The sequence below is a fragment of the Nannospalax galili genome, unplaced genomic scaffold, assembly GCF_000622305.1.
Source record: "Nannospalax galili isolate Female #2095 unplaced genomic scaffold, S.galili_v1.0 scaffold1795, whole genome shotgun sequence".
NCBI lineage: Eukaryota > Metazoa > Chordata > Mammalia > Rodentia > Spalacidae > Nannospalax > Nannospalax galili.
Genome location: NW_008336702.1, coordinates 85,321 through 97,366, shown reverse-complemented (window position 1 = coordinate 97,366; position 12,046 = coordinate 85,321). Strand labels below are relative to the sequence as shown.

Here is a 12,046-nt window from a genome sequence, read left to right as displayed (position 1 = left end):
TTCCCCCCACCCCCACCCCCCACCAAACTACAAACTTGGTATCAAATCAGAGTTTGAAAACATGTTATAAGGTGAATTACTGCTATCTAATTTGTAACTACTTTTTTGGTGCTAGGAATCAAACCCAGACCGCATACATATTAGACAAGCACTTGACTACTGAGCTACACCCCAACCCTAATTCTATAAACTCTATAATAAGATCTTTTTTTGTTTTTATTTATTATTTTTATTTTATGTGTATGAGTGTATTGCCTGCATGTATGTGAGTGCACCCGTGTCATGCAATGCCACGGAGGTCAGAAGAGGGCTTTGGATTCCCCTGGGAACTGGAGTTAAGGATAGTTAGTAGCTGCCATGTGGGTGCTGGGAATCAAGCCCGGGTCCTCTGTAAGAGCAGTCAGTGCTCTTAACCACTGAGCCATCTCTCCAGCCCCAAGATTTTGTTTTTGAAAAAGTAGGACTGAAATAAAATTCATCTCTGAATGTAAAAGTGTATTATTTGTCTTGACAGCTTTAAGTATTTGATAAGCCACCATGAAAGTCTAATACTACAATCTACTCATTTAATTCACTCAGTCAGTATGTTGAATGTTTGCAGTGTACTGCTTGGATGTTGTTTTATAGTTTATAAATGCTTTTATTTTGTTTTCTGCCCTTGAATCCACATTTCAGCCCTCTTTGTAGTTGAATAAACTATAGATAGATAGATAGATAGATAGATAGATAGATAGATAGATAGATAGATAGATAGATAGATAGATAGATAGATAGATAGATAGATAGATAGATAGATAGATAGATAGATAGATAGATAGATAGATTAGATAGATTAGATAGATTAGATAGATAGATAGAGATAGCCTGAGGGCAGTTAGTAGCTGATAGAATCTGAATACTAATGTGCTTCTCGCTATGTAGCTCAGGCTGGCTCTTGTCTCAACCTCCTGAGTGCTGAGATTGCAGGTATGCACAGCCAGGACTGGCTTAAGAGGTAGGATTCCCTGTTTACCAGGCGATTCTCTGATAAAGATAATATTCTGCATGTAACTTAAATCAGATTTTCAAAAAAAAAAGTTTTTAAAAGGATATGCTCTCCTAATATGATCTTGTTAACAGTTCAAAAAGGATCTTTATACATTATTTATCTTTTGATTAAACAGTTCAGACTAGCCCACAGTACATTTCTGTGGGCAAAGAAATTTTCATCACACCAAAATTGGGTATCATTTTTAGCCTTGACAATCTTGGGTTTTTTGTTTTTTCCTCCCCTGCTGCAGTCTTCCTTTCATGTTATTTTTAACGACTTTTCACCAGGTCATTTTAAATCCAGAACAGTTCATTGTGGGCTCTTTGAAATTATATTCCACAGCTGTATGTGAAGATCTCTATCTCCTTTATGTATTAATTATATACAGCCTGGTTTTTTTACTCTGCCACACAGTGATTTGCTGCATATGACACTTGTCCATTCATTTGAGAATACTGAGAGCATAGATAGAGTATGGAGTTCAGACCCTAAGAAAGTGGAACTGTGATACTTCATATGAGAATACATATGCACAAACAGAAAAGATATCATCATTCCCCAAAAACCATCTCATTTTTGAGAGAAGGGATGCGTGCCCTAAGTATTTCTTCTTGGAGGGGCAAAACAAATATCTTGGTAGCATTTGTATGTGCTAGAGAGGTGTGTCCAGCAGGGCTTTCATGCTTGATGTTCTCTCCCCTGGTCACACACCTACCAGACAGGTCTGCGTGAATTTGGCGGGGACCTAATCAAACCTCTCTTGGCTTTAGGCAGTTCTTTTCCTAATGTCCCCCATTAGCTACAGTTATTCAACCACCATCAAATGTTCTGTGATTTTAATTTTGTTACTTCACAACAAAATTCATTCTAAGTTGAAAGGGCTGTGGTAGAGGGAATGGCGTTTGATGACAAGTTTGCATATACCACCAGTAGAGAGTCTGAGCAATAGGGATTGGGTTTGAATCATGATTCCTTCACTTACCAAACCTCAGACAAATTATTTAACCTCTTATGCCTGTTTCTCATCCACAAAATAATTACAGCAAATCTATCTTATATATATATATATATATCTCAATAGAACAATATACTTCCTAGCACTTAGTAACTACTATGTGTTTGTTTTTATTAGTCAAGTGTTCATGGCTGTTAACTATGGAGAATATCGGGTCTGTTTTTGGTGTTTTTTTTTGTTGTTTTGTTTTTTGTTTTTTAAAACAGGGTCTCATATAGCTCAGCCTGGCATCTGACTTGCTGTATACCTGAGGATGACCTCCTACTGCCATCTCTTGAATGTGGCAGTTGCAGGTGTATGCCATCATACCCGGTGTTATGTGGTGCTGGGAATCAAAACAGCTTAATGCATGCTGGGCAAGGCACCCTACTATCTGAGCTATATTCCCAGTCTGAGCTTTTTGGTTTCTATACAGTGAAACAGAAAATAGTTTATCCAAAGAAGGCAGTGTCCCACAGTTCACAAAGGATCAACCCTGCAATAACATTCTAGAATAAAAGAATGTTCAGTCTGATCTTTCATGCTTTATCACCCTGACTCCAAGTCCCTTTGACTCTCTCACACTTAGACACACAAAAGAAAAGTCACAGTATAAATGGATGGATGGATGGTGGATGGATAGATTCATTTTTATTTTTTTAATATTTTTTATGTGTATGAGTGTATTGCTTGCATGTGTATAAGTGCATCCATGTTGTGCAATGCCCATGGAGGCCAGAAGAGAGTGTTGGAGTCCCTGGAACTCGAATTACAGATGGTTGTTAGCCACCATGTGGATGCTGAACATAAACCTGGATCCTCTGTAAGAGTAGCCTGTGCTCCTAACTGCTGAGCCATCACTCCAGTCCCATGAATGTTTTTTGTTTGTTTGTTTGTTTGTTTGTTTGTTTGTTTGTTTGTTTGTTTTAAAGGAAACCCAAAGTTAGGAGCATTTAGAGAACTTAGTCGGGAATTGCTTTTACCATTAAGTAGTTGTCTGGTAATAGGGTCAGAAAGTTAACCAAAGATCAAGTTTGTCCTTTAGAAAAGGAAAAAAGATACTGGTAAACTTGTATTATAGATAAAAAGACCATCTTGGGCCAGTGGGATGGCTCAGTGTGTAAAAGATCTTGCTGCAGCATAAACCTAGCCTAACAACTGAGTTCAATTCCCAGAACCCACAATAGAAGAAAACTAGCTCCTAAAAGTTGTCCTCTAACCTACATACACAAACTGAAACAAATACATATTTTTTTTAATTTAGAAACTTACTGTAAAGGTAAGTTTTATGATTTTGTAAATCAGTTGCTAAAAGGTTATTCATTACTTGAGTTTTCTTTTTCTTTGTGCTTTCTTCTAAAATCAGGTAGCTAGGGCTATGAATGTAGATCGGTTGGTGAGGTGCTAGCTTAGTATGTCTGAAGTCATGGGTTCCATCTCCAGCACCACATCAGAGGCACCACACATACCTGTAATCCCAGTGTTTGGGAGGTAAGAAGCAAGAGGATCCAAAGTTTGAGGTCATTGGCTGTATTATCAGATTTGAGGACAGCCTGGGATACATGAAGCTGGCTTCACACACATGCATGCACGCACGCATGCACACACGCACAAGGAAGAAAGGAAATAAAACATCAAGTAGTCATTTGTATTTTCTCATAGTTTTTGTTTTTAATATTTATATTAAATCCACCAGTATTTCATTTTCCTGTCTATTTTGAGGTAAGATTAACCTGGTTCTTTTTTTCTAGGATGAAGCAAATTGCTCATCTTTTTTAATAGTCCATTTTTTTCCCCACTGCAAAAGTACTAAGCCATTTTGTTCAGTTTATGTTATACTAATTTTCTTTCTGGCTTACTGGTTTTTGGATTCTGTTTACTTTGGTTTTGAGATGATCTCATTGTATATCGAGCTGAGAACTTACAGCCCTGCTGCCTCTGCCTTCTGAGTGCTAAAGTGACAGGAATTCTTACCACGCCCAGCAGAAATCCCTTCTGTATAACACTCAGTCACCCTTCCAGAAGCATTATATTGATTTTGTTCACATCAGTAGTGTTCTAGTAATGTGCTTTTTCTTCCTGTAGTTTTGACATTCATTGTTAAGATTATTCACAGATATTTTGCATTTTTGTTCATAGTAAAACATTTTTACTGTTAAAACTGACATTATTAACTCCTATGTTGGTTTGCTTGCTGTACCAGGTATGAAGAAAAAATCAATGAAATCTGCAAAGGACAACACATCTCCAGAGGAAGAAACTGAAATAGAGAGACAGAAGGTAGAATGTGATCATGTTACAGTATGTTTAGAGATCACTGATACGTGCAATTTAATGAAGTGGTTCACATGAATTTTCATTTTTTCTGATTTCAAAAATGATTGATTTTTACCAACAAAAATTGTAAATTGTAAAGTACATAAATATCTTAGCCACTTGTTTTTTTTTTTATGTATATGTGTGTCTTGCCTGCATGCATGTAAGTCACCCGTGTTGTGGAGTGCCTGCAAAGGTCAGAAGAAGGTGTCAGATCCCCTGAACTGGAATTACAGACATTTGTAAACAGCCATGTGTGTACTGGGATTTGAACCTGCGTCTTCTGCAAGAGCAGTACTGGTCTTAACTGCCTCACCACTTGGTTTTTAAATATTACCTTTTTTTACGAAGCACTATGTCTCCAGCTAGTATGAAGCTAGAAATTTTTACCTTAAGCCCAGGTGTATATATCCCTTTTATGATTAAGAGCAAATTTTTTCATTAATACGCTATAGTACAACTGAAGCAGAATTATTAAAACCTAAAAATAGGGCGCTGGAGAGATGGCTTAGTGGTTAAGAACAATGGCTGTTCTTGCAGGACACCCAGGTTCAATTCCCAGCACCCACATGGTGGCTAACAACCATCTGTAACGCCAGTTCCAGGGGAATTCAATGCTTTTCTCTGATCTCCTTCAGGCATTGCACAACACGACTGCATACATGCAGGCAATACACTCATACACACAATGTATAAAATTTTTTTTTCTTTTGGTCTTTTTGAGACAAGGTCTCCCTGTAGCCGTGCTGGCCTGGATTCACTAAGGGAGACCAGGCTGGCCTCGAACTCACAGAGATCCTCCTGCCTCTGCCTCCCGAGTGCTGGGATTAAAGGCACGCACCACTACACCTGGCTTTAAATAAATAAATTTTTTTTAATCTAAAAATAATATTTCTGAATCCTTCAGTTCTGCTTGACTCTCCTCTAATACAGATTTTTCTATTACTGCTTTTCACATTCTAAGTTCTCTTTGTTAGTGAGCATAAGCTTAATGTACTAATTGAGAATCTTCATTAGCAGTGTAGTAGCCTGTCAGGTGTGGTGGCACATGCTGAGTTCAACGCCAGCCTGGTCTACATAGCGAGTTCCAGGCCAGCTTGGGGGCTACAGGGAGACCCTGTCTCTAAAAGATCAAAAAAAGAAAGAAATGCAGTAGCCTTATGCCTCGGGGGTTCAGGGCTCTAAAATCAGATCAGCTCTGCTAAGACAGGTACTGGAGCCAGCAGCACCCCTGCACCTGATGTTCATATCACTCTCTGGGAATGCGTCTGACTAGCCACTGAAACTGCAGCTTGATGGTATCTTTCTGTTCTCTATCTGTTAAACATAGATGTAATACTCTTAAAGTTCTTCAAAGAACAACAAAGAAAATCTTTGGTCATGGAACATGGGTATAAAATGGAGTCTCATGCAAGTGCCAGTGATAGAAGGCAAGGAAATTAAAGCACTTAGTGGTAATACAGAAAGATTGCAGGATTGGGAACATGCTTTGTATTTGCCTCAGTGCTTGTGATTGTTCACTCGATTTTTGAGGGGTGTCTGTAATTGTATGTGTATTAGTCAGGGTTCTCCAAAGAAACAGAACCAGTAGAATGAATATGTATAGAGATTTATCAGCTTAGCTCACAGGATAGAGTCTGAGTAGTCCAACAATGGCTGCGCCACACTGGATAAGCTCAGAATCTGGTGTTGCTCAGTCCAGAAGGCTGGATATGTCAGCAGTCGCAATCTGGCTCTGAAGGCCTGAAGGATTTCTGGAGATCTGCTTCAGAATCTAAAGAAGTTGGTTCTACTATCAGGAGAGAGAAGGCAAGCAGCAAGAAGCCTGGCGTTCTTCTCTGCCTTGGCCTTTTATACGGGCTGCCATCAGAAGGTAACACCCACATTTAGGGTGTGTCTTCTGGCTTTAGATGATCCAATCAAGAAGATCTCTTTCATTTCAGTTAATCTCAGATCCAATCAAGTTGACACCCAGGATTAACCATCACAGTATGTAAGTAGAAGATAGATATTTAGTACAGTCTATACTAGATTTCAGAAGCAGATTTCAGATGTTGAATCTGCCTTCATAGAAATGCATCAATATTGAAAGAGGGGAGGAAAAAAAAAAAAAAGAATTTCCCCTGGTTGTTAAAGTAATATTTGGAAACTAATTGTATCACAAAATAAAATTTGGAGCATTGTTTAAAAAGAGCAAGGTGAAAGTGACATATATTTCACAGACTTGTGGTAATCAGTTACTCAACACAAATTAAAGTCTGGTTTTTTAACAGTCACCTCCCCAGTGCCTAAGAAAGAGCCTGGCTGTCTACCTAAGCTGTGTATCTTCTGCCTCTTCCTATACCCTGTTCATTGCTTGTAACTAATACTCAGTGTAACAGTGAGGGGAAAACTTTGTTGTAAGTTTAAACTTCTATTTCTCTCCGTAGGCTGAAATGGCTTTACTTGTGATGGATGAAGAAGAAGACAGCAAGACACATTTCAATTATGACAAGATTGTGGAGCACCAGAATCTGAGCAAAAAGAAGAAAAAAAAGCTTATGAAAAAGAAGGAATTACTTGAAGATGACTTTGAGGTAACCAGCCACACAAGTCTTTATTAGATTCTTAAAGACGGGATTGAATCTAAAGTTGGCTTTGGAGATAAAAATTAGACAGGGTCAAAGTTACCCTTGAAAATGTCGTGTGAAGTGTCGTAGTGGAGCCAAACCTACCATCTTTGAGTCTAGCGCAGCTCATCCCTGGGGTGGATCATTTCATAGTTTCTTTACTTGAGAAATGAAATAGTCAACATATTTGGTAGCCATGTTACAACAAAATATGTAGCTTTTGAGTGTTAAAATGACATGCAGTGATGCTCATGCTGTGAAGGCTGTGCTTGATAAGCTTTGCTGAAGCATAGGTTTCCAATAATTAACCTGGAAGAAAAGATGGGATTTTGAATTTGGTCAAAGAGTGGAGGGAAGCTTCTTTGTAGCAAATGAAGGAACTGCAAGGCCTCTATTAGCTCCACTTGTATGAGTTGTTTTCATATATGTTTCTGTTCTTAAAAGTTTTTGACAAACTGGTGATGGATGAAGAATGGTTTTCTTATGAAAAAAACAAAGAATGATTGTAATCAAATCATTTACTTTATTGTAAGATTTAAGTCCTATAAAATTTTGCTTGCCTAAGCCTGGTGTGGTGGCACACACTTTTAGTCCCAGCACTTGGAAGGCAGAGGCAGGCGGATCTCTATGAGTTTAAGGCCAGTCTGGTCTATATAGCAGGCTCCAGGCCAGCCAAGGCTACAGGGAGACCCTGTCTCAAAAAAGACCAAAAAAAAAAATTGTTTGCCTGTATGAAATATGTACCTTGTGGTGTCTGCGAGAGCCCACGGAGGCCGAAAGAGGACAGTAGACTCATATGGGTGCTCTGAACCACTCAGCCATATCTCCAGGCCTTCAAATATTTATTTTTATGAGCTCTACCTTCATACGTTAAATAATCATGAATAAAAGTATTTTTCATGGGGCCAGTGGGATGGCTCAGCAGATAAAGGTACTTTCCACCAAGCCTGACAACCTGAGTTCAGTCCCCATGTCACTGACTTCCACACACACATACATACAAATAAATGAATGTAATTTTAATTAAAAGAAATACTTTTCATGAGAGTTAGGGAGATGGCTGAGTAAGCATGAGGACCTGAGCTTGGAACCCCAGCACTATAAGGGGAGGAGATTGGCAAATCCCGGAGGCCTATTGCCCAGCCAGGTTCAGTAGAAGAGTCAAGATAGAGAGCATTAGATGAAAACACCTGATGTTAACCTCTGGTCTCTAAATGTGTACACACAAGCATGTTCACATACACATACAGACACACACAGCTATTTTTCATAAGATTTTCTTTATTATTCTTTGTATGGTGTCTCTTGGTGTCACTGTAACTAAGTAAAGCTGGGGTCCGTCTCCAGGTAGACTTCAGTTTCTCCTTTGATGCTCTCTCCTGAGCCTGGCAGTACTCAGAAGCCTGGCTGGAGTGAAGGCTGCACTTTTTTTTTCTTTTTTTTTGGGGGGGGGGCTTTTTGAGACAGGGTCTCCCTGTAGCCCCAGCTGGCCTGAACTCACTATGTAGATCAGGCTGGCCTTGAACTCACAGAGATCCACCTACCTCCTGAGTGCTAGGATTAAACACGCCCAGCTGAAGGGTACACTTTTAAAGTTGCAATCACATTTTTATAGAAAGATACAAGTTGCAGTTTGTATCTAACCAAACCTTGGTTTCAAGGGTGAGTTTTTGTTTGTGGGTACTGGTTTAGAGGTTTGTGGTCTAGTGAGTATTGAACCTAGGACTTCAACATATGCCTAGGTTAGTACTCTACCATTGAGCAACATCCAGTGTACAAAACTGCCTTTGTACATTGTAGTTTGAGACGTTTTGCTCAATAGCCAAAGCTGGTCTTGAACTTGGAACCTCCCTGAATCAGCCCCCTGAGTAACTTGAGTTTTTCAGGCCTCTGCCACCAGTAGCTACTTATTCTTGGCACCAAGCTTAAAATTTCTTGAAATGTACTCAGAATGTAGTAACTGAATGAATTGTAAGATACATGTCCTAATTGATTTATTTATGATGAACAGTCAATTTTATGCTATAAGCAAGGGGAAGCCCTGCCTTACAAACCTCTACTCAAAGTGGTCATCATAGTCACAGACCACAATCCACACACCACCCTCCCTTTTAAATTGATTGTTGTGGGAGAACAGCACACCCTGCACATTGTGGTCCAGGGATAGGCCTTGAAACTCCACTGAGTACCCTAGGTGTGGTGACATGTACCTGTAGTCCCAGCTCTTGAGAGACCAAGGCAAAGACTGTGTTCAAGAGCAGCTTAGAATACAGAGCAAGTCCAGTCCAACCTAGAGTTCACAGAGAAACCTTGCCTCAAAAAAGAAAACAAAATGAGTGTGGTGGCACACGCCTTTAATCCTGCACTTGGGAGGTAGAAGCAGGCAAATTGCTCTGAGTTCAAGGCCAGTGTGGCCTACATAGGAAGTTCCAGCCCAGCTGGGGCTACAGAGAGACCCTGTCTCAAAAAGACCAAAAAACAAACAAACAAACAAAACAAAATGAAAAAACGCCTTTGAAGCTCTGTGAAAACTGGTTCTAATGTATCAGTGCACAGTGCTCACAATTAGATTTTATATGACCAACACCTCTCTGCCTTTATTTAATTACTTTTATATCCCCCTGAATTTACAGGTAAACGTTAGTGATACACGGTTCCAAGTGATGTATACTTCCCACTTGTTCAATTTGGATCCCTCTGATCCTAATTTCAAGAAAACAAAAGCTATGGAAAAAATTCTTGAGGAGAAAGCCCGGCAAAGAGAACAAAAAGAACAAGAACTTTCTCAAGCAGTAAAGAGAGAGCAGGAGCCTGCAAAGTCCTCACAGAAGAAGCTGGTTGATCCCGCCTTGTCAGTGCTGGTTAAATCTGTGAAAAGCAAAACAGAGCAGTTTCAAGCCAGAAAAAGACAAAGAGTCAAATAACTGGGTACTGTTTTGTATGATTGAGAAGGCTGGGAATGATGCCCTTTCCAGACTGAAAATACCCTTCTCTGAGCATTGTAAAAGTTTTCTCCATAAAGAGTTGTTCTATTTAATTGTACATAGTTGACAGGTTTATACTGTCTTATTTCTCCAGATTCATAATAAAATAATGTAATCTGTAAGATTTAGAAGATTTTTGTGGTGTATGAATTGCTCTCATGTATATAAATGCACCACATACAAATAGTGTCATGGAGACCAGAAGAGGGAGTTGGATTCCCTCCTGAAGAGGGAGTTTCAGATGGTTGTGAGCTGCCATGTGGGTGCTGGGAGGTGATCCCAGGTCCTCTGGAAGAGCAGGGAGTTCTCTAACTATCTCTTAACCTCAGAACCATCTCTCTAGCCCCTAAGTCAGCTTTTTTTCTTATATATATATATATATATTTTGAAATTTTGAGAATTTCATAAAATCTATTTTGATCATATTGAGAACTCCTCCCCTCTCTACCCTCTGCCCCTTACTGCCCTTCTGCCTGATTTCATGTCCTCTTATTTTTTTTCCATAATGCCTATCAAGCCTAATGTGTATCTCCAAATGCCCTTTGGTATGGGTCCATCCCCTGGAACCTGGTCAATCTACCCAGCATCACACCCTTAAAGAAAAATCATTCTCTCCCAGCAGGTAGTTGCCAGTAGTTCTCAGCCTGAGTTGGGGCTTCTTGCCCACCTCCCTATCTTTGTGCTGGGAATTTGTCTAGCTTGAGCTTATGCAGGTCTTGTACATGCTGTCACAACTGTTGTGAATTCATATGAGCATCTGCCCAGACATCTGGAAAACTTTTTCCTGTTGATCATCCACCACCTCTGGCTCTTACAATCTTTCCTTTCCCTCTTTGGCAATGATCCCTGAGCCTTGGGAGGCAAGGGTCTGATATATGTGTCCCATTCAGGACTAAGCACTCATATTCTCTGCACATTGACCAGTTGTGGATCTCTGTGTTAATCATCATCTGCTACAAGAAGATTCTCTGATGAGAGCCGAAAGATGCACTAATCTATGGGTTTAATGATAAGTCATTAGGAGTTCGTTTAATACTATATCCATTTGGGCAGATGTGATGGCACATGCCTTTAATCCCAACATTCAGGAGACAGAGGCAGGCAGATCTCTGTGAGATCAAGGCCTACCTGGGCTACATAGTGAGTTCCAGGCCAGCTGTGGCTACAGTGAGACCGTCTCTCAAACACCAAAAAAAGTACTGTATCCATTTAGCAGAATAATAGTAGGTTTTCCCCTATGACCTATTACCTGTCTAGCCACAGGTTCAAGGCCTAATGTCCATGTCAGGTATGGGTTCCATCATGTGAAACAGGCTTTAAATCCAAGCAGTTGGTTTCTCCCATAACATTTGTGCCACTATTGCATTAGTGGGCATATCTTGCCAGGCCACAGGGTTCATAGCTGGGCAAGGTTGATGATTACTTTTCTCTTATGGTAGCATGTATCATACCTCCTAGCATTATGAAAGCTAGCCAGTTGAGATGAAGCTTTGCGGTCAATACTAGCTTGATTTCTCCTTGTTTCTTCTGTGATTCACATATGAATTGTCTTCAGCAGTAGTCTTACTGTCAAGTTCTAATGGGTAACCAATAGCAAAGGCAATAGCTATTTTTTTCAGGGTCTGTGGTACTTCTGGACATTCATTCCTGGCATTGAGCTTTTTATTTGCTATCCTGTGTTATCTGATAGGGGCATTGTCCCCTAGTTGTAGGGTAATGCCACTTAAACTTTGTATATGTATATACTTAACCTTATGTATATATGTGGTAAGTTTCCATATGACTTTTTCAAAGAGCCTTATGTTAGTTTTCCTCCCCTTACTCCCCGCTTCGCCCTGCTCTTCCATTCCCCACCCCATTTTACTCTTTCTACTCCATTACTCCCCTTTTATATCACTGCATTCTATCTCCCCTACTATGATGTCATGCTCCCATGGCCCGTTACTAGTTTCCTGACTTCTATGGATTTTCCAATTGAAATGTGAATATCTAAAAATTGAAAGCTAGCATCCACTATGAGAGAGAACATGATCTGTTCATAGTTCTGGGCCTAGGTTACCTCACTCAGGATGGTTCCAGTTCCATTCATTTTCCTGAGTTTTTGTTTTTGTTT

The 12,046-nt window shown here is 39.8% G+C and overlaps 1 protein-coding gene across 1 annotated transcript in view; it reads left to right on the top strand.

Annotated features, from left to right (window-relative positions):
- The window catches only part of LOC103732620 (ESF1 homolog), a 31,372-nt gene extending 21,317 nt beyond the window's left edge, over positions 1 to 10,055 (top strand). The window contains exons 3-5 of the mRNA XM_008831240.3: positions 4,228 to 4,304; positions 6,770 to 6,916; positions 9,583 to 10,055. Coding sequence (XP_008829462.1) covers positions 4,228 to 4,304; positions 6,770 to 6,916; positions 9,583 to 9,873 — 515 coding nt within the window. The 3' untranslated portion in view covers positions 9,874 to 10,055. The remainder of the gene's footprint in view (positions 1 to 4,227; positions 4,305 to 6,769; positions 6,917 to 9,582) is intronic.
- The last annotated feature ends 1,991 nt before the right edge of the window (positions 10,056 to 12,046 follow it).